General features: G+C 40.8%; 1 protein-coding gene across 5 annotated transcripts in view; it reads left to right on the top strand.

Annotated features, from left to right (window-relative positions):
- Nek7 (NIMA related kinase 7) overlaps nucleotides 1–21,896 on the top strand; it is a 124,995-nt gene that overhangs the window by 53,607 nt on the left and 49,492 nt on the right. For all 5 annotated transcript variants that reach the window (XM_070041883.1, XM_070041884.1, XM_070041885.1 and 2 more), the window contains exon 3: nucleotides 17,295–17,435. In XM_070041883.1, the coding sequence (XP_069897984.1) occupies nucleotides 17,295–17,435 (141 nt within the window). The remainder of the gene's footprint in view (nucleotides 1–17,294; nucleotides 17,436–21,896) is intronic.

Here is a 21,896-nt window from a genome sequence, read left to right as displayed (position 1 = left end):
TGACTTCTAGGAGCAAAGGTCAGAAAATACTACCTACAAAAACCATCTTTTCTTTTTTGTTTTTTTTTTTTTGGGTCCGGTCATGTGGCTTGAACTCTGGGCCTGGGCGCTGTCCCTCAGCTTTTCAGCTCAAGGCTAGCGCTCTACCACTTGAGCCACAGCGCCACTTCCGGCTTTTTTTTTCTTTTTGCTTATGTGGTGCTGAGGAATCGAACCCAGGGCCTCTGGCATGCAAGGCAAGCGTTCTACCACTGAGCCACCTTCCCAGCCCCATCTTTTCTTTTTTGTAACACTACTCATCTTGCACCTTCTAATTTTTGAAATTCTGCCCATCCTTCAAAGGTTGTCTAAATAAAATGCCATGTGCCATGAGGCTTTGTCTGTTCTTTCCTCCTTTGGAGCTGGCTGGTTACTCTCTGAACCTCTTCTGCTATCTGTGTCATGTTCTGATGGATATTTTTCCTCTAGTCTTGTTAAGTCAGAGTCTTCCGATTGCCCCGGGGCCCTGTGGACATGAGTCTTTCACCTGTGGCAGAGATTCAGTGAGAATATATAATGGAGACCCACTTAGGAACCTCTCAGCATTAATTAACATGCTTCTGTTAGCCATTAATTGTGATTTTTTTTAAAAAAATCGATTTTCTTCATTATTTGTAGCTGAATTCTTTGTACTGAGAATAGAGACCTTTTGTTTAAAATAAGGTGGATATTTTAATTTCAGAAAGATTGTTCACTCATTCAGTCAGCAATGATGAGGATCAAATCTAGGACCTTGTGATTGGTGGGCAGGTGCTGTACCACTGAATTGTATCCCTAGTTAATTTTTCTTTTTGTGCTGGACCTGGGGCTTCAACTCTGTGCCTGGGTCCTGTCCCTGAGCTCCTTTTGCTTAAGGCTAGAGCTCTACCACTTGAGCCACAGTGCCACTCTCAGCTTTTTCTGTAATTAACTATAAACATGAGACTCATGGACTTTCCAGGCTGGCTTTGAACTGTGATCCTCAGATCTCAGCCTGCTGGGTAGCTGGGATTACAGGCATGAGCCACTGGTATCTGGCTCCTAGTCAGTTTTGTTTTCTTTTTTTTTTTTTTTTAACTTACTATTCTATTTTTGTATTTGTATAATGGCTATAAACTATACTATCCAACTTACATTAAATAACTTCTATTAGATATATATTTCAATATCAATTTCCCAAACATAGATACTTTATTTTGTGTTATAGTATTTCTAGTGAAGACAATAAAAGCACACCTCTAAAATTAGGTGGGTCGTGTACGATTTTGAAAATCACAGTTTTGAGTATTGCCGTTTCAAAGCTAAAAAAACCAAACAGAACACTTTCTCTTTTGCCTCCTAGTGACTCACCAGCCAGGAAAGGTCGGGATGGCGGTAGGAGGCAAAAATAAAAGTAATTGTCTTCTTCTGAGACACCAGGCTGCCACACGGTATAAATTTCCAAATTGCAGAAAGGGTTCTGCATCTCCTTTCACACCGTTCCTTTCGCCGCTGCCTCCTGCTGCTGCTCCTGTGTGGCTGCGCCGCTTGGCTTCCCCACAGGAAGTAGGCAAGTGTCATCTGGGCTATGGCTGCCTGTGGCATGTGTGGGGGACTCTATTCCCCTCTCTGCCTCCGGACTGATGGTGTGAGACAGAGAAAGATTACCTGACAAGAGCTTATAGGCGTTATTGCTTATTAAGTCTTTGAAAAATGTTGCTGCTCTCAGTGGCCTTACTTGAGAAGCCCGGGAAAGACAGCCCCTGCTCAGGGTTGACAAACCTTCTTTTGTTTTGTTCCACATCATTGGCCTGTATAATGGGGGTGATAGGGCAACATATGGTTAGCTCTATGACTTCTTTCACTTTTGTAATGCTAATAGAATCGGGACATAAACAGAAATCTAAAAAAGTCAGCTTCCCAAGTGTCAAATACCAGCTCACTGTTATAATGATGACAGATGTGTAGTCTTAGCAGATCCTTTCTTCTTTTCTTGTTTTTTGGAGGTGAATACTTACAATGCATAATATGTGGTCACACTTTTCGTACAGTATGAATTCCTTTTCTTTTAAGTTTTAGAATGTAGTATTTGCATACCTTTATTAATTTTTTTTGCATTAGAATTGTTCTCTCAAGCTTATGGAAAATTAATTTTCCATTATCTCCCTTCCTTTCTTTCATCCTCTTCCTTTACTTTCTTGCCTTAGAGAGCACTGAGGGATATTCTGACTCAGTTCTTATCCGGTATATTTTTATTGGCTTCTATTTGTGGAATACTAGATTTAGCTTTATTTCCATTTAATTCAGATTGTATAAAACATTGTGACAAATAAAAAAATACTATAAAACTAGTTTGAAACCCTGGGATTTTTGCAGCATTTACAATACAAATGGAAGTTTACAATACTTTTTTTTTTTTTTAATTTAAATTTTCCAGTTCTGGGGCTGGAATTCAGGGCCTGGGCACTGTCCCTGAGCTGCTTTTGCTCAAGGCTAGCACTCTACCTACGAGTTGGGCCACAGCGCCACCTCTGGCCTTTTCTGTTTATGTGGTACTGAGGAATGGAACCCAGAGCCTCATGCATGCTAGGCAAACACTCTACCTCTAAGCCACCTTCCCAGCCCCAAGTTTACAATAGTTTTTGATTTGTGGTTATTAACTAATGAGGGCTTTCACTCTCCCCCCTCCCATTCCTTCCCCTCCCTCACTTGACCCCATCAGTACTGGGACTTGAAATGGGGGCCTATGCTCACTGTACTTCCTTTTGAGCTCATACTGGTGCTCTACCATGGGCCATGCCTACAGTCCGGCTTTTATTATCTATCTATCTATCTATCTATCTATCTATCTATCTATCTATCTATCTATCTATCTATCTATCTATCTATCTATCTATCTATCTATCTATCTATCCATCCATCCTTTAGCTAATTAACTGGAGATGGAGTCTCATGGACTTTTCTTCACAGGCTGACTTGAAACCATGATCCTCTAGATTTTTGCCTCCTGAGTAGCTAGAATTGTGGTGAGCTATGGTGATTGGCACATCCCCCCCCCCCCCCGCCCCCACACGCTTTTTTTGGGAGAGGTAAAAAAATTAAATATAAATCCATTATAGTCAGAATTCTAAGAATTTCTGGAAAGATCAGTTTTAATTGTACTGGTGTAAATCTCAGACTACTTGTTTTTTGTCGGTCATGGGGCTTGAACTCTGGGCCTGGACACTGTCCCTCAGCTCTTTAGCTCCAGGCTAGTGCTCTACCACTTGAGCCACAGCACCACTTCTGGTTTTCTGGTAGTTTATTGGAGATAAGAGTTTCACGGACTTTTCTGCCTGGGCTGGCCTTGAACCACAATCCTTAGATATCAGCCTCCTGGGTAGCTAGGATTACAGGCGTGAGCCACCAGCACCCAGCAGGCTACAATTTTTTTATGTGTCAATTTCTAGATATTGTAACACTTGGGCTATTTGTGAATGAGGGAAGACACCTCAGATCTGCCCATATTGAAAAATTGACAATTTTTCTTTTATAGCTTGGGGAGGGTTAGAAATCTTGTCTGAAAAAAGTTTTCTGAATTCATCAGTAAGATAGACCAGTTGTCTTTAATTTCATGGCAGTGTACACTACCATCCAGTTGTGTCTTGCTGCTCTGTCATGTGAGTGTGAAGATAGGAGACAAAAAGCGTCTGAAAGTGTGCTCAGGATAGTAGACAGAGTTCACTGTGGGCTCAACGTGAGGAAGAGTGCCCTATGGGCTCCATTGAATGGTAAGATCTTTGGGCATGATCACTCTATTAACTCTATTACCTTCCTCTCTCTCTAGCTTATCTGCTGGATTTATTCTTTGGGATATAAGAACCATGAAGCTTATTTTGTTTTCTAATAAGTACTTAGTGAAATTATTTGTCAAATTGCATCCAGTATAACTTGTATGTTTGGATGACTTTTTTCTGCCTTTGTCTCTGTCTTTGTCTCCATCTCCCCCTCCCTCCCTTCCTTCCCTCCTTCCCTCCCTTTCTTTTTGTACCAGGGGTTGAGCTCACACTCATACTCTGCTTTCTTGTTCATGTTGATATCTACCAATGGAGCCATGCCTCTAGTCTGGCATTTTGCTGGTAAATTGGAGATGGAACCCCACAGAATTTTTGTCCACTAGGACTCAGCCTTCTAAGGAATAGATGTTAGGTTCAAGCCTTTGTAGAAGGTTGGAAGCTGTTCTCCTTATGATGATTTTCTTCCTTGGATGATTTTCTTCCTTGGATAGCTATTGATATGAATGCAGGAGAAGGAGCAGTAGCTGTTTTGAGGAAGGATTCTTCTGGATTGATTTTGGCCTGAGCGCTGTCTCTCAGCTCTTCAGCTCAAGGTGAGCGCTCTACCACTTGAGCCACAGTGCCACTTCCGGCCTTTTCTGCTTATGTGATGCTGAGGAATTGAACCCAGGGCCTCATGCATGCAAGGCAAGCACTCTACCACTGAGCCACCTTCCCAGCCCCGAGGAAGGATTCTTACCAGAGTTTAATTCACAACCATGAACCTTCCTAGTGGCTGTGCCTCTCAGCAGAAACATCCTTGTCTTCTAACTCTGACCTCGCTCTATTCCCAAACGTTCCAGCTTCCCGTTTTCTCTCCTTAACCTGCCTATTGTATGCACCTTCCACCTAACTTTCAGGTGATACTGTTCCCATGCTTCCTGTTTCCCTGAAAAACTTGGAAGCAGTCAGAAAATAACTTCTCAATTCCTATCATGTCTGTGCTCCCCAGCGGGTGTCTTGTGAGCTATTCACATGCGCCCCCTCCTTCCCCAGGAGTGCCAGCTCCCATCTCTGTCCCCACTAAGTTTAGCAACTTCTGAATCCTTCCCATTAGTGTTACTACCATGCCAGTGTCTCCAGTGGAAACCGTGAAGCAAAATAAAAGAAAGGAAAGACGCCCAAGTGGCCTTTGAAGTTGCTTTGTTTCCCTTTATACACAGTTCCTAGAGAGAATTATCTATAGTTCTCCCCTTATTAATTCTCCTCTCTCTCTCTAATTTACCCCAGGAAAGCTTTCTCCCCCACTAGGCCTGAGCTGTTCCTGCCCAGGCTGTTACCTGGCGTGCTCAGTCCACCCAGGGTGACTGGCTGGCTTCCTGGGAACGCAGTTGATCATACACGCTCCTCCTTTGAACCTTTTCTTTCTTTGGCTTCTAGGCATCTTAATTTTTCTCTTGTCTTGCTGGTCTCAGGGGTCTTTCGAAGTCATCTCAGCCTGGATCTCTGACTTTTCCAATGTCAAATACCCAGTGCCTGCCTACAGATTTGTCTGCCTTCACGCTTGTGTGTCTGAAAAGAACTTTAAATAACTTTCCTTGAAGCTCTTCTGCCTCCAATCTTCTGTGTCTCGGTGCGAATCTGTTTTGTTGCTGTTGCAAACACATTCCAGGCTTCTTCTTTTCTCTCTGACTTTGTATTTATCAGATATCCTTGACTTTATCTCTAAAAATATGCGTAGAATTGGCACTCACTGCCTCCCCCGTGTCTGCCACCTGCCTGGCAGAGTCTTCTTGGTTGTCTGTTGGCTTCCGGTCTTGCCCCACTGCTGTCCGTCATCTTTACCACAGCAGTCAGTGAAGCTTAAAAAGTTTCAGTCCAACCATATTTGTTTAACACTTTCTGGTAGAGTTTTCAATTGGTTTGTTCATTTATTTTCTTCAAGTCTTTATTTATTTATTTTATTTTATTTTTTTGTCAGTCATGGGGCTTGAACTCTGGGCTTGGGCGCTGTCCCTCAGCTCTTCAGCTCAAGGAGAGTGCTCTACCACTTGAGCTACAGCGCCACTTCCGGTTTTCTAGTGGTTTATTGGAGATAGGAGTCTCACGGTCTTTCCTGCCCGGGCTGGCTTTGAATCGCGATTCTCAGATCTCAGCCTCCTGAGTAGCTAGGATTACAGGCGTGAGCCACCAGCGCCCGGCTCAAGTCTTTATTTAAATATCATTTTGGATCACTCTCTCTAAAGTGAACCTTTTACCCCACAGTATGCCTGCCCTGCCATTTTTTTTTTTTTTGCATAGAATGTATTGTCACTTTTTATTTTGCTCACCATTTTTCATCTCTTTTGACTAGAAGGGCTCTGGCTCACCCCCAGGACAGTACATACTAGCTAGTCAATAAATATTCGTTGAACAAATACAAATTTGGCTTCAGCTCTTCATCTTTCTTTTCAATGAATATCAAAATACATAATTATCTTCAGAATTATTCTTTCATTATAAATGTAACCACCCACATTAGTTCTTAGAGCTTCTCCCCACCCTCTTGCTGGCTGCTTTTTCCTCCTTGCTTTCTCTGAAGCAGAGGCTGTTTATTCTTACAGGTCTTTCCCCCCATATTAGGAGGTAGGAATAGAAGAATGTCTCTCAGATTGCTCCCCCTTTTCCTGAAGTGTGGGGCCGTGTGCTGTACTGCAGCTCAAGGCTGATGCCATCCAGCTGAAGGATCTCTCCCTTTTCTGACCCCCTCATTACCCTTAACATTAGCTGAAAACCTGAAAACCTCGCTCAGCATTAGTGTCTTCATCCTAGGTCATAGTTTGGCTCCTGCAACCAGCACCTATTGATGACTTAGCTTTTATAATGCACCTACCCTGTGCCAGCCTCTCAAATACATTGTCTCATTTAATTCTAACAGCCGCCATATAAAACATTATTTTTCACACTCTTCAAATGAAGAGACTGAAGCTCTCATTAATTAGCAAGGTTGTCCATGGTTGCAGAGCAAGTGGGTGGTGGGGCTGGGGTTCACCCAGCTTTGTCTGATGCCAAGCCAGATGTTTAGCTCCTCAGATATTACTTAGCTGGTCCTATTACCTCAGTTACTTTGTGTCTTGATATTTTTATACATTTCTCAAGTGGTTATTCTTCAAAATGAGATGTGTTCTGTTTTGCCTAGGGTGGTGCTTTAGTTTGTGATTATTACTACTATCCATTGAGTGCTCAAGCTAGAGTCTCATACTACCCACTTAGATTATTGTTACTATAGTCCCAGATTATTGTACCAGCTCTAACGGGTTTCCTTACCCCTCATTTTCCCATCGATGTCATTTTCCTGAAATAAACATTTTATCACGTTCTTTTCATTGTTGCTTCTGGCTTCTTACTTCATTTAGGATGAATTCCCTGTTTTTTATGCGGCTTGGAAATTCTGTCACGATTGCCCTTGACTTCCCATTGTGTCTTGTGCTGTTCCCTGTTTTGGACTTACCCATCAGCCATATCTTGATCGTCGGGTGCTTTCTTTCATCTCTGAATCCAAGGTGGTAGGCTGGTGGTCTCAGGTGGTGTTCGGGGAGACTTAGTCACTAACAAGACATAATGAGCTTAAAGGCTCATTATATTGCATATTACTTATAGAAGGGGTTTTATGGTAAAGACCCTAGGGAAAATATTGTAGTAGAGGAAATATATTATTTGGAAGACAATAAGAAGATTACACTGAGAAAAGTACTGATTATGGTGGGCTTTTTACACTAGCATGCCTTTAATAGACAAGAATAAACTGTTGTGTGTTGTTCTCCTGTATATGTAGTATTTCATATCAATGAAAGAACAGCACTGGAAAATCAACAAACGTTTATTGAGTAGGTAATTTGTCTCTTATTGGACATTAATTTTTATCTGTTCACCTAATAATAGATCAAACTTTATTATGTAGCATGTGAATTTCACTTACTTTACAGTTATTTTAGATGACTGTGGCAATGTAGAATATTAAGTAACTGTCATGAATTTTTAAAAAAATATTTAAGGTATATTTGAGTTATCTTTGAATTTAGATTGATTGTTCACATTTAAATACTTTGTAGTGAGAGTTCCTCATAATTCCAGGAAGTGGCTTGCTTGGGTGTGGCTTAATAGCAGAGCCCTTTCCTGGAAAGCACAGGCCCTGAGTTCAAATCCCAGTACTGCCCCCCAAAAAAAGTGTCTTAGGAAATGTAGGTGGTTTTGAAAATAATGAACATACAGGGAAAATTCTTTTGCCGATTTTCTTGACATTTCTGTTTGAGTAGTCTGTTCACAGTAGTGTAGGCTAAGATGTAATCAGACTAGCTTTCCAACTTTATTTGGAATTGAATTTAAATCCTGACATAGAGGTTTCATAATGACTGATGAAATAATTTATTTTTTTTCTGGGTAGTTCTAATTGCTATGTATGCTGTGTATTTACTTGGTGAATAGGATTTTTTTTTTTTCTAAATTGATCTATGTTTTTAAAGAGAATAGTAACTTGCATGTGATTCAGAATTTAGCCTAGAATTCTAAAGGTGGAATTTTAGGTGTGTCTTCAGTGGAGAAAGTCTTTTTAGAGTAAGACCACAGTTTTGTATGGTAATTGGTTTGAGCAACATTGAATGAGTCCATATGTGTGTTAGAACTCAGAGGTGCTGGATGTGGGGCTGTATGCCTCCCTTCATGGGGACCAGAGGCAGAAGGATCTTAAGTTTGAGGCTGGGCTGGGAAAAAAAAAAATCCAAGGGTTGGAGAATATAGCTCTGTGGTAAAGTACTTGCCTAGTATGGACACGGCCCTACGTTCAGTCCCTGGCATGGCCAAAAGGAAACAAAACAACAAAAAGATGACAGTACTATGTTACACTTTAAGTGTGCCCTAAGCCAGCTCACTCCCCCCTGTGTTCTGTACTTCTCTTCTTCCTACCTGCTTTTCCAGCTTTGGTGGGTTTCACTATGCTCTCCCTATACATGCACATGTCCTCTCCTTCACTCCTTCTTCCTTCCCCTCCTCCTTCCTACTAATTTCCCCTTTTGTATTCATGTCCTATTATTAGTAGTATTGCCAACAGCATCACCCTCATTTTAGGTCTAGATTCCACAAATCAGTGAAACACGTAGTACTTGGCTCCATGAGCTTTGTGTAGTTGGGTTGATGTGCAGACTTCCAGCTCTATCTACTTTCCTACAAATGACTGAATTTCGCTTTATGGCTGAGTAATACTCCAAGAGGGGTGGGTGTGTGTGTGTGTGTGTGTGTGTGTGTGTGTGTGTGTGTGTGTGTGTGTGTGTGTGTGTGTGTGTGTGTGTGTGTGTGTGTGTGTGTGTGTGTGTGTGTGTGTGTGTGTGTGTGTGTGTGTGTGTGTGTGTGTGTGTGTGTGTGTGTGTGTGTGTGTGTGTGTGTGTGTGTGAGAGAGAGAGGTTTCTATTAGCCACTGCATTTTTTTTTTCTTCTGAACCATCTGTTCAGTTCATTTGCCAATTTACTAATTGGGGTTTGTTCTTTTACTGTTAATATTCGGAAGTCATTTGAGTATTATAGCTATCAATCCTTCATCTGTTGAATAGATCCCCTTCTATGGTCTGTCTCTGGAGTCTGATGATTGGTTCATTTGCTCTGCAGAAACGTTAATTTTAGGCAGTCCCATTGTCAGTTCTTGCTCTTATTTTCAAGGCAATTGGCAACCTATTCCTGCACCTATGTCTGTCAGACTTCTTTCTATATTTTCCAATGGTAGTTTCAGAGTTTCAGTTTGATCCATTGGAGTTGACCTGTATAGGATGAGAGAGATGGGTCTAGCTTCAGTCTCTTGCATGTAGACAACCAGTTTTCCCAGCACCATTTGTTGAATAGATTGTCTTTTTGCTAGCATATACATTTTTTTTTTTTTTTGCCAAAAATTAGATGGCTGTTTACTTCGTGGTTTTACTTCTGGGTCTGTTCCATTGGTATTCACTGATGCTACTATTACAACTAGTCAGGGAGGGAGATGGGCTGATAAGGCAGCTTGTCCACAGTGATGGAGGAAAGTGAGCAAAGAAGGCTGAGGGCCGTCCCCTGTGGAGCGTCGGCCTTTGTGGGGAAGAGTAAATACATAGAGGAGCTGGACAGAATGGAAGGATGCTGTTGAGGATGGTTGCATGGAGCATGAACTCTCAAGTCAGAGTGGCCAGGATCGACAAGGTAGGTCTCCTGTTTCCCAGGCAGGGGTTGGAGGGTGAGTGAACCAGTGTGTGTAAGCCGGTGTTTGTTAAATGGGGGTGGTGATAACAGCCACAGTGAAGACAGAGAACACACTGCCACCAACTGTCTTGGCGTGTAGATTTTCTAACTGTTGCAGTTCCTATATCACATTTTTTTTCCTAATTTTATTTTGGTTCCTAGTGAGCACTATAGAAAATAATATGTGATAGTTAGGTATTGTCAGAAATCATTCTGATTTGCAGTTTGGAGGTTAGTACAGCAGTGTGTGTGTGTATGTGTGTGTGTGTGTGTGTGTGTGTCTGTCTGTCTTGTCTGTGTGTCTGTGTGTGTGTGTCCTGGGGGCTTGAACTCAGGGCCTGGGAGCTGTCCCTGAGTTTTTTTGATCAAGGGTAGTGCTCTACCCTTGCCATAGCTCTACTTCTGGCTTTTTAGTGATTAATTGGAAATAAAGGTCTTACAGACTTTTCTGCTCAGGCTGGCTTTGAACTTTGATCCTCAGATCTCAGCCTCCTGCGTAGCTAGGGATTACAGGTGTGAGCCTCTGGCACCTGATGCAGCATCTTCTAAAAAATAACAGATCATAGTATGAATCTCATTGCCAAATAAAATTGAAGGTGATTTTAAACTTTTGTTATGTTTGAATTTGGGGGAAATTCAACAATATTAATATAAAAATATAAACTAATTTATTAATATAAGGAAAGTAGAGTGAAAATTAGTAGTAAGATGAATTGCAGTAATAATGAAAACCCTATGAATTAATTAATACTGGTTTGTGTATTAGATCACTGATAAGAATACCTCTAGGAATTATTAGGACATAATTTTTTCTCTGGGGAGTTTACTGAGTTCACGCTGTGACTCTAGTAATTTTCCCAGAGAGAATTCTCATAACGTTTCGCTGAGTTATCTTATTACTCAGTAATGCCCCTCAACTTAGAAAGCAAATTAAAGAAATTGACTTAGTTCTAGGAAGTTATTAGTTGTTTAAGAGTGACTGTGCATGTGAGAATAAGAGCCAGTAGGACACAGAATGAATTTTATTTTAAAATGAGAAGTATTTAAAGGAAGAGAGCACAGTAAATGGAGGCTGATATACCAGAGTTAATTGCAGTCTCTATTTTGTATGATCCAGAGTTATATGGCTAGATTGCATTTATGTCAACAAGACATTCATTAATAAGGACTCAAAAGATCTTTGTCATTGTACAAAGCTTTGTCTCTTGAGACTTGAGTTTCTTACTTGCCATATATAATTCTGGGTATTCTTTCTTTAAGAGATCTCAGAATGCTTTATCATATGGCCTGTTAGTATATGTAGGCCCAGATAGCTCAAGAACTATTATTGAAGAATAATATTGTGTGGTACTATTACATTACCATAAAAGTGTGATACTCGCACTTTCAAGGACAGGCTTAATTCTGTTAAGCAAGGTGTTGTAGCTACTAGTATTAAAAATAATATTAATTATAATTATATTATAATTATTATATATAATTATACTATTAATATTAATAATATTAACCCACTTATCTAGTCATGCATTTTTATCACTCCTCTTATATTTTGAGACTTTTCAAAAATGAGTGTTTAAAACACTTGTATCGGGCATATAGTACTTTATAAGTAACTTTGGAAGCCACTGAGTGCCTAATTAGCCCTGGACTCTTCAACTTTAATCTGTCAGGAGGTCATGTGATTTCAAACTCGATGCTCTATGGGCCATAGCCCATTATTCTGCTTTTCAGTTTATTTTAAACTTAATTTTTAGCATATTCCAACCAGATAATGTAATTTTCACAAAATATGGTTTTACATACTGTTTTCTCCTAATTATTACTAAAAGGATTATGGATAGAATGACACTGTGTTGCCACCAGAGTAGCCTTGTAACTAAGCATCTAGGCTCTTTTCATAAACCAGGAACATAATCCATGTGAAAGTGCATTAACTCAGTTGGACGGCAGAATCCAGGGTTGGGTGACACCTGGAATCGCTAGTGAGTATGCTGCTGGTATATATGAAGTCTAGCAACAAAGACAGACTTTAATCATGGCTCAGAGAAGGAGGAGCTAGAAAGAAAATCAAGGTTGAGACTAACAAGGAATTCTAGTCTTGAAACCTAGAATGCACAAAGCAGAATGTGTGACACAGGAATCCTGGCACGGACTGAGGAAGGGCCGGACACCGCGCCCTGGCATGAGAACGTGGCACGCTGGCGTGAGAACACAGTCTGTAAAGTTGTCACGGCTGAGATGTGGGAGGGGAAGTGCCTGGCTTTGCTCATTACTTCCTACCTTACCACCTCACCAAGACACAGTCCCAGGCACAGGCTTTCCTTCAGCTCACCAAACCAGAAGAGATCAGCGTGGCTTTTCCAGCTTAAAACAAGGATGAAAACCAGGAGTTGGACCTTGCTGACTCACCTAGAATGTGTGCTTTTCTACTGAGTTCTGTGAGCACATGAACCATGCCTATATCAGGTTTTTGAGCAAGAAGGATGTTCAGGGTTCAGTGCTGATCTTACCTCTCAGAAAGCACTCTGATTTATTACCAACAATTGCATTTACATTAGGGTTCCTCCTTCTGTTGGGAGGGGGTAGAGGCAAGGGTGTCGTAGGCCCCATGTTCTTTCTCTTGCACTATCCAGCGCCCATACTAGGTTGTACATAGAACGGATCCATGATTACTGTCAAGCCCTAGATGTTTCATATCTCCTGCATTCTACACATTCACTAAGTTCTTTAGATACATTCCCTGAAGTTAGTGAATATTTGTCTACTTCATGGCACTTAAGTACAAACAAAAATTTTGATCTCTGTCTCTGAGGAATCCACTGTATAGTGAGTCACAAATATTTAAAGTGGAAGTGAATCATCGGAGGCTAGGAAGTGTGGTGTATCCCCTAGTACAGGGCCTGAGTTTGAAGGACTCTATGGAGCTGCATGACTGCTGTCAGTTGCTCTGCTAGTACCAAGGCAAGAACCAGCAAATATAGCTGCCCCTGATGTGAGCAGGCCACAGTAGTTTGTCTCGTGTGGAAAGAGAGGCTCTTTGGAAGAACAGGCCAATGCAATGTCTTGGGAGGGGCCAGAGCACATATGGTGTCATTTAAGGTGCAACTCTGGGGCGTGGGGTCCCCAGGCCCATCCTGTCCCAGAGAAGGCCTCGCATCCTCTTTTTAGAATGGAAGAGAGGAAGGCTTTCACCTCATGGAAGATGAAGATCCTTGAAGTGATTCATCTCAGATACAAAGGCCATTTTGTGCATTTCAGAAGAGAATGAGACTTGCGTAGACTCTAAATGGAGAACAGCAAAAAAGCGATTTTATTTCAATTTTTTTATTGTTATCACAAGTGATAGAGGGATTCCAGTTACATATTTCAGATAAAGAACACATTCCTTTTGGACAATGTCATCCCTTCCCTCGCTCTCTCCCAGGTTTTCCCTCCTGTCTCCACCTACAAGTTGTACAGTTCATTTTCAATAGAATGTCTAGTGAGTACCAGTGCTGCATTTGTTTACCCTTTGTCCCTGCATTTATGTGCACCCCTTTCCCCTCCTAAAGACAGACAATGAACACACAAGACAAAAAGGAAACAAAAGCAGCAACAATAAAAACCTCTTGTTTTCTATTTCATATGAAGTTAAATTTCATTTTTTGGCTGACTTATTCTCAGAATAATGTAAAGTGCTAACCTAATATGGTATAGGTATAGGAATGGCTGTAGCAATAGATACAGACATGTATCTATAAATACATGTACATATACATCTCTATCTATTGTCTCATACATATGGTGGATAATCAGATATTCTACAAGTTGTTCTATTTTTGAGTGGAACTCAAGTAATGATACCATCGTTTATTTAAAACACTTAATGTAATGCTCTGTCTGTTAGGTCTGTTTGGTCCCTCTCTATTGAGGGACCTAATTCAATAAAATGAAGCGGGGGTGGATGGATACAGTATCACACAGTCATTGCTGAAGTGTATGTACTGCTCCCTGATGATTTCCTACAGGAGCCCTCCTCTTATAGGAGCTGCTTTTGCACAAACTGCGGTGTGGCAGAGACCCTAGGGTAGTGGGAGATGTGCAGCTATGCCCCTTCTCACGGCAGCGCTCCACATCTTCGCCGGGTGACAGGACATGGGAGCAGATGAGACAAGCTGTCATTCACCCACACTGCCCTTTGAAGAAAGGCCATGGGGGGACAAAGGTGCCGCAAATGGGCTGTGAAGTTTACATACACTGCCCACTGTTAAACAGATTACGTCTAATGAAGTGTCTAATGCTCAGGCTATATCAACCTAATCCTTGGTGGCAGTTCGTCCCTCAACTGCCAAAAAACACCGCCCTCTGGCCCTCTCTCACCACTCTGGCCGCCAAGCACAGGGAGGTGCCCAGTCTTAATAGACCAAGACAGTGTGTGATCTGACATGCAAATGTAGGTCATTGCATATGTAAATGTGTGATTACAAACCTGCATGCCAAAACACATTAGTGAGACTTTGCTCTCAGCATGCGGTTGTCACAGTGCCTTAGCAGTTCCCGATAATATTTGTCAGGTTATTGTGCAGACAGAAGATAGGATTCCCAGTCAGATCTCCAGTGTATGAGTTATATGACGCTGTTCCATTTACTGTGGAGACTGACAAGTCTTCATCAGGAGGCAGAGTGGTCCCTACGTAAATGGGAGAAGGATTCTCATGCTTGGCTGTTACATACTATCACAGTGTGTCTGTCTCTCTCATCTGTGTGTATATGTATGTATGTCTACACTTAGGAAAGCCTGGGCAGCTTAAAACACATCATTCCTTCTAAAATAAAATTTATTTTTAAAGTTTAAATACTTGAGCATATTATTACCCATTGAATATCTGAGAGATACTTCCTTTATTAAGTACGTGCAGTTATAAACTCATTGACAACAAGAAGCCTTTTCATGAGCAACGTGGGAATTATTTCCCTTTCACAAGCTTTTCTTATAGTATACTTTAAAATTAGTTTAGTATGTATCTCTTCTCAGATTTTTTAGTGGTTCAATGTTGTACTTGCTAAGTAGGTTTGATACCTCTTAAGGTATGTTCCCAATCCTCTCACTTTATTTTAATTAATAATAATAGTAATAATAATAGTAGTTATTATTTTATGCTGGTCCTGAGGCTTGGGCATCATTCCTGAGCCTTTTTGCTAAAGGCTAGTGCTCTACTACTTGAGTCACAGCTCCACTTTGGGCTTTTTGTTGGTTAATAGAACATGAGAGTCTAGCAGACTTTCCTGCCTGGGCTGGCTTTGAACTTCAATTTGATCCTTAGATCTCAACTTCCTGAATAGCTAGGATTACAGGTATGAGCCACTGGCATCCAGCTATCAGTTTATATTTAATCAAAGAACTTGAACTTGAAAATATCTGTGGATCATGAGGTAGATCCCATGATGCTGGGTCTTGCTGGGGTGGTTTTGGTTAGTGACCTTGGAAGTGTATCGTGGACTGCTGGGGACTCAGGCAGATACAAGTTCCACGGCATGAAAACTGAATTAGGTGAAATACAAAACCCTAATGTGTGTCTCTGCTGAGCTGTGGTCACTACTTTAGTATCTACCATTATTGTTGTAGTAGTAGTTGTTTTATATCATCATAAAAATTACCTCATGATCTTGTATTTAGGAAGTCAGGTTTTAGATTTTTTTGTATTATTGTTATTTTGTCGATGTTAAATGAATGGTATTTTTGATAACAGTTTGGACTTTCAGAAGAAGAAAAGCAATGTATCTTATCAGAAATTACTGTTCGTCCTTTACACTTTTTGAGATACTTTGTGTTTGAATTACAGATTTCCAAGGCAGAATTTTGCAGTTTTTGTTGACCTGATATATGAGGTGACAAAATAAAATGTACTCTAGGGATCAATGTGGTATATGTCACGTATCAGAACAGCCCTCTGCATAGGGCAGGATATGGGGTTGTCATCTTTGACACAGGTTTGTTTGTAGGCCTCAGAGTTAAGTGCTGAACGCCATCAGATGCACTACCGAGGCTCCAGTAGTCAGCCCTCTCAGAAGGGGACAAGTTGTGCCCCACTGCGAGTCTGTGTTCCTTGAGGCTGGCTCAGCAGAGAGGGCACAGGGCTGTGAAGACGGCTGCTAAAGGCTTGGAAGGTGTACTGGCCAACATTTCGGGAACCTGAGAAAAACTCCAGAAAGATGGGAGCAGGGCATCTGACACCTACACTGACCATTTTTATCAGGAGAGATACTAAAGCAAGTGCCACGGGGAACATAAGAGCAGTAATAGCATTGCTGGAGGGTAGCTGGACCTCAGTGGTAGACAGGGTCTGACTGTTCATGACTTCCCGTTTAACTCGGTGAGGGAGCCAACAAGCCAGCCTAACAGAGAAGCGAACGAAAGATCAGATGGGCAATTGGGGCTTTGTCTCCACATAGGGACCACCACTGCGTATGCATGGTGCCTTCTGCCCTGCGCAGTGCACGACCTCTTCCACGTATTCGGTTAGGCTACTTAAGAGCACCAAACATGTCTGAGTCATCTGTTTCCCTGGCAGTTAGCACTGGGCCTGGCACATAATCACTCAAGAGAAAATGGCTTTTTCCACAAAGAAAACAATAAAAATATTATTTCTGAAGGTGATGATGTGGTGGTAAAGTTCCTTTTAGTAGATTTTTTTTCTTTTTAGAGAAAAAAAATAACAACCAGGAAGTTAAAAAGTGTTTCAAGTGTTAGTTGGCAGGCTGGACTAAGTGGGTACATAAAAGGTCTATTTAAACAATAAACATCAGAGAAATGTCAGATTGGATGAGATTAGTTTACTCTCTGTAAAGGAAAGATAAGGTAATTCTTATCTAACATTTCAATATCCCTGTTATCTTTCTGTAGTGTGCGCCTTCCTTCCTTGATTTTCTGTGGTCTTACCCTTTCCAGTTTGGTGTAAATTCCTTAGGTGCAGAGATTATTGTCTGTTGAGTCTGCTGCTGTGTCCTGAAGTATATACAAAGGTACCCAACAGGTGTAGCTGTTCAATAAATATTTGTCATTAGCTATTTGTAGGCTTTTCCTAGACATCGTCTTGGTAAGCGAAAATGGTGACTGTTTTATGTGATTGAAAATTTTTCTTGGGGGGGCAGGGGAAGGCTTGGAAGGGATGGGAAGGGTAAACAAAGGAAGAGGCTATAATGCTTGATAAGAAATGTACTCACTATCTTGCCCATGTAATTGTAACCCCTCTGTACAGTATTTTCACAATAAAAAAATAAATAAAAATTCTTTTCTGACTTTTTCTTTTCTGTTTTAAATTACAGAAGGCCTTACGACCAGATATGGGCTATAATACATTAGCCAACTTTCGAATAGAGAAGAAAATTGGTCGTGGACAATTTAGTGAAGTTTACAGAGCATCCTGTCTCTTGGATGGAGTTCCAGTAGCTTTAAAGAAAGTGCAGGTAAGATGACTTTAATGATATAAATCCACATAAAAGTATCATATGTGACAACTAGGTAGAGAAAAGTATTCCTGGGATGAAAGTAGAGAATGCTGGGAAAGAATGAATATTGCCTTTTAAAACTTTGAAGTAAGAGTAATGCGGAGTGGAAACTAAGTTTCAGTTTTAACATGACTTCCAGGTTTTAAAAGTCAGTGTTATTCACCTATATCCAGCAATAATTGGAATGCTCTTAGAAACTTTATGAACCTCACTTGTAGATTTTAAGTTGTCACCATCACTTCCAAGGGGACATTTAACTAGCCATGAAATCCTCAACTGAAGTTCTACCTCTGTAGGCATCACAGTGGAAAATTCATTCATAAAATGTAGTGCTTGAAGTTAGCAAATGGCAGTCAAGCTACACTGGCAGCAACTGAAAAAAGGATGAGTTGAGCTTCATTCACTTGGGAGAGAAGTGAGGCTAGTAAAATTAGCCGCTTGGACCCAGCTTAGACTCTGTATTTAATGAGTAGCATTGTGGATCAGTTTGTTCTCCTATCTGGGCTCTTCTATATTTTTTAGATTTGTTTGACCTTTCCTGTTCCTTCTCTTTGCTTCTTAAGTCCTGCCCTAACCCTCATATTCTTGTCCCACTGAAACCTAGTGCCTGTACTTACATGCTCTAATTTTCATTCTTTAAGTGAAACACATGTGTATAATGTAGATATTATACAGAGTATAAATACAATAAGTTAATATATAATTTTAAAATAATATGTGCATTTTTATCTAATATAATCTTTGAGCAATCAATCCATGTTGAAGTCACATGGCTGTATTTTATCCTTTTCACTTCTATATAATATTCTGTTCTTACCACCCAGGGTTTAGGCTGTTGACAGTTGTTGGCTATTATAAACAGTAATTCTGGTATTCTTAGGTGTCTTTCCTGATATTCTTTTTCAAGAACTCCTATTTCATTTGTGGCTTAATAGAGATGAAGAGCCATAGAGCAATCATGAGCGCCACTAGTTAATGCTGAATGTTGTTACCAGAATTACTCACTTATTTTGTCACAAGTACAATGTAAGAATTCCTCATTTCCTTCTTCTAATATACTACTTAAGAATCTGCAACATAGAATGCAGTAATTTGTATTTTGAAACAAATGATTTTTGGAATGATTACTCTTTTCCTAAAGAACTCTTTAATGCATTTGTGAAATATATCAAATGGCTACTGTGAATCTCTGAGTATTGAGAAAATAGATTCTCAAGTAAGGTTATAATCTTCAAATTTCAATATTTCAAAATACAATTAGAAACTCAACATTGAAAAAAGCCCATTTGCCAGAGATTGGAGGATGGCTGTGTTCTGGTTGCTCTTGCCTGAAATCCTACCTACTTGGGAGGCAGAGATTGGAAAGACCCCACCTCAGCTGCTAGCTGAATGCAGCGACCTGTGACTGCCATCCCAGAACACCCCCTCCCAACAGAAAAACAAATCAAAGCAAAACAAAGCTGGATGCAGTGTTGAGTACCCGTCTTTTCATTTGTGGTAGAAAATCCTGGTCCAGGTCAGCCTGGCCCATAAATAACCAGAGCAGAAAAGGGCTGGAGGTATGGCTCAAACAGTAGAGCACTGGAAATGGATGGCTTGAGGAATTCGTGTGCAGGTCCTTGGCTCCCTTTTCTGTCTTCTCACTGATTATGAGTGTGGAAGAGTCCAGAGCCAGTCTTGTCTGTAGTGATTTTTATTATATTTAGTCACACTTGCCACTAGCAGCAGAAAGAAAAGGGAAGGAAGGATGGAAAGAGGAAGAACAAAAGCTTTCTTAGGTCTCTGACAGTGCCATCCAAACCATTCCTACTTGACTATACTTTCCTTTCTGGGGATTGGAAGTTTGAAGAGGCAGGAGTTATTTTGTGCCATCAGATTGCCATCCAGTCTTAGTTATATCATTCCCCCCTGCCCCACACCGCCTACACCCTGCCCCACTGCCTACACGCTGCCCCACTGCGCTGAAGTTGCTGTAGGAAGAAACAGTGTATTCTTTCAGACTTTGCATGCTGTGGCATCCCCTAATTTAAACAGTAACTATCTTATAGAAGAGAGAGATGATGTTATAAAGCTATACTTAGCTTATTTAATTAGAGAACATGTCTGCAAACCTTTGTGAGAAGAAATGTACTTGCATTTCAGACATGTTACTGATTCTCCTCATGTGTTACACTTGTGCTGAAAAGAAAGGCCATGACTCATCTTTGAAAAAAAAGTCATCTCTGAGCTCACAAGAAAAAAATTTTAAAACTATGGGTAGCCAGATGACTTCCCTTGCTGATTGAGTCATAAGCCCAGTCTTAAAAATTCCTGAAGAACCAATCATCTATTGAATTTTCTCATCTAACGCTATTTTAAGGCTGTGTTACTTGTCTGAAGAGCTCCATTACTGTTCCCAGCTCAACTCCGTGGCGTTCCTATGCTGGTAGCCTACTTTGGCAGCTCTTTTATTTTCTTACAAACGCGTTAGAACTTCCGTCCAGGTTCTTGTGCTCGGCCCTCAGGACCCATCTTCTTGCCTCTCACCTCATCCGGCTCCCTTATTCCAGGCTTTCACAGAAGAGTGCACTGAGTTCTGGGGACTTTTCTCCAGGTTTAATGATGATCATACATGGAAAATAGTCTGTGTTCTCAGTATGTGTCACTTCTTTGTCTTTTCTTTTCTTTTTTTTTTTTTTTTTTTTTTGTACTAGGGATCGAACTCAGGACGTTGAACTTGCTAGGCGAGCGATTTGCCACTGGCTACCATCCCAGCCTGTGTCATTTCTTTGAAATCATAATGGCAACACTGAGTATTTTTGAAAATGTACTTCCTTCCACTGTTCATTTGACATAATATTTTTGAAATTCTGTGTACTAGCTTGTCTTTCCTCTCTCCCCCCTTCCTCCTCTGATGAGAGTTCCCTTCTTGCTCATTATCAGTCTCACACACTTTCCTACCTGGGTTGGCTTTGAGCCACGATCCTTGGACTCAGCCTGCTCAGTAGCTAGGGTTACTGGCCTGAGCCATCAGTGCCTGGCAAAATGTTGTTACTTTGAAAAATTGACCAGTGTTGGTATGCAACATTGATTTATTTGGAATTTTTCTGAAATACCTACCATATTTTAAATTTTTTGTTTGTTTTCCATATATTTAGAACTTTGAGAGATTAGTTTTCAGAGGTCTATCCTTTGGTTGTATGATTTAATTTTGTGGTTTTCATATAGATGGATAATTCTCAACATTTCCTTCCTTATGCTGTCTCAAAGAACTCCCCTCCCACCCTGTGGCTTGAACTCAGGGCCTGGACACTGTCCTTGATCTTGTTTTTGCTGAAGGCTAACATTCTACTATTTGAACCGCATCTCCACTTCTAATTTTTTGGTGATAACTGCAGATAAAAGTCTCATAGACTTTCTTGCCAGACCTGCTTCAAACCATGATTCTAAGATCTTAGCCTCCTGAGCAGCTAGGATTATAGATGTGAGCCACCAGCCTCAAAGAGTCTTTTGAGACATCTTTTTAATCCCTCTGAGAAATTTAATACCACAGACACTGTGTCTATTTATGTATGTATGTCTTTCTATGCTCTATGTTTAAAACAGTAGAACTTTATAACTTCTTTCTTCAAGGAACCCGTTTTCACCCACTTTCAATGTTGTGGTTCCTGTTTTTTTTTTTTTTTTTTTGTCGGTCATGGGGCTTGAACTCTGGGCCTGGGCGCTGTCCCTCAGCTCTTCAGCTCAAGGAGAGCCCTCTACCACTTGAGCCACAGCGCCACTTCCGGTTTTCTGGTGGTTTATTGGAGATAGGAGTCTCACGGTCTCTCCTGCCTGGGCTGTCTTTGAACCAGATCCTCAGATCTCAGCCTCCTGAGTAGCTAGGATTACAGGCGTGAGCCACCAGCGCCCGGCGTGGTTCCTGTTTTGATCACATGTATTAGTCCTTTTAGAAATGATCTGAACCAGTGGATTAATGGCTCATAGCTTGGATTCTCATTGAATAGCTCTGAGAACCAATTCTGTTTGCTCCAATTAATTAGCAGTGTGACCTTTTCCCAGTCTCTTAAATTTTGTAATCCTCCTTTTGTTCATCTTAACATGGGATTAGGATAGTAGTGTTCTCATGAAGATTAAATGGGAGTTAGGTGAAATAGTTCATAAAATACATTTAGTGTCTATTAACTATCATTTCACAACCTTTGTGACAAGAATCTCCATTCTGTTCATGTGGACTCAAGACTTGAGTGTCAGTAGATGTCTAGCTGTTATCTTCTTTCATTTTTACTACAAACTCTGATGGAGGGAAGGATGTGTCAGTGGGAACATGAGATCAAGTGCCCACAGACTCCTACAGTCAATAAAGAAATGTACTCTGTGTACAACTGTGGAGTACAGTAATGCACTGTATATGCAGCTGTAGTGTTAAAATGAAGTTAC

Source organism: Dipodomys merriami, unplaced genomic scaffold (assembly GCF_024711535.1).
Source record: "Dipodomys merriami isolate MVZ:Mamm:240054 unplaced genomic scaffold, mDipMer1.0.p SCAF_31, whole genome shotgun sequence".
Classification (NCBI taxonomy): Eukaryota; Metazoa; Chordata; class Mammalia; order Rodentia; family Heteromyidae; genus Dipodomys; species Dipodomys merriami.
Note: the sequence above shows the minus strand (reverse complement) of the source record. Positions and strands in the feature narration are given on the sequence as shown.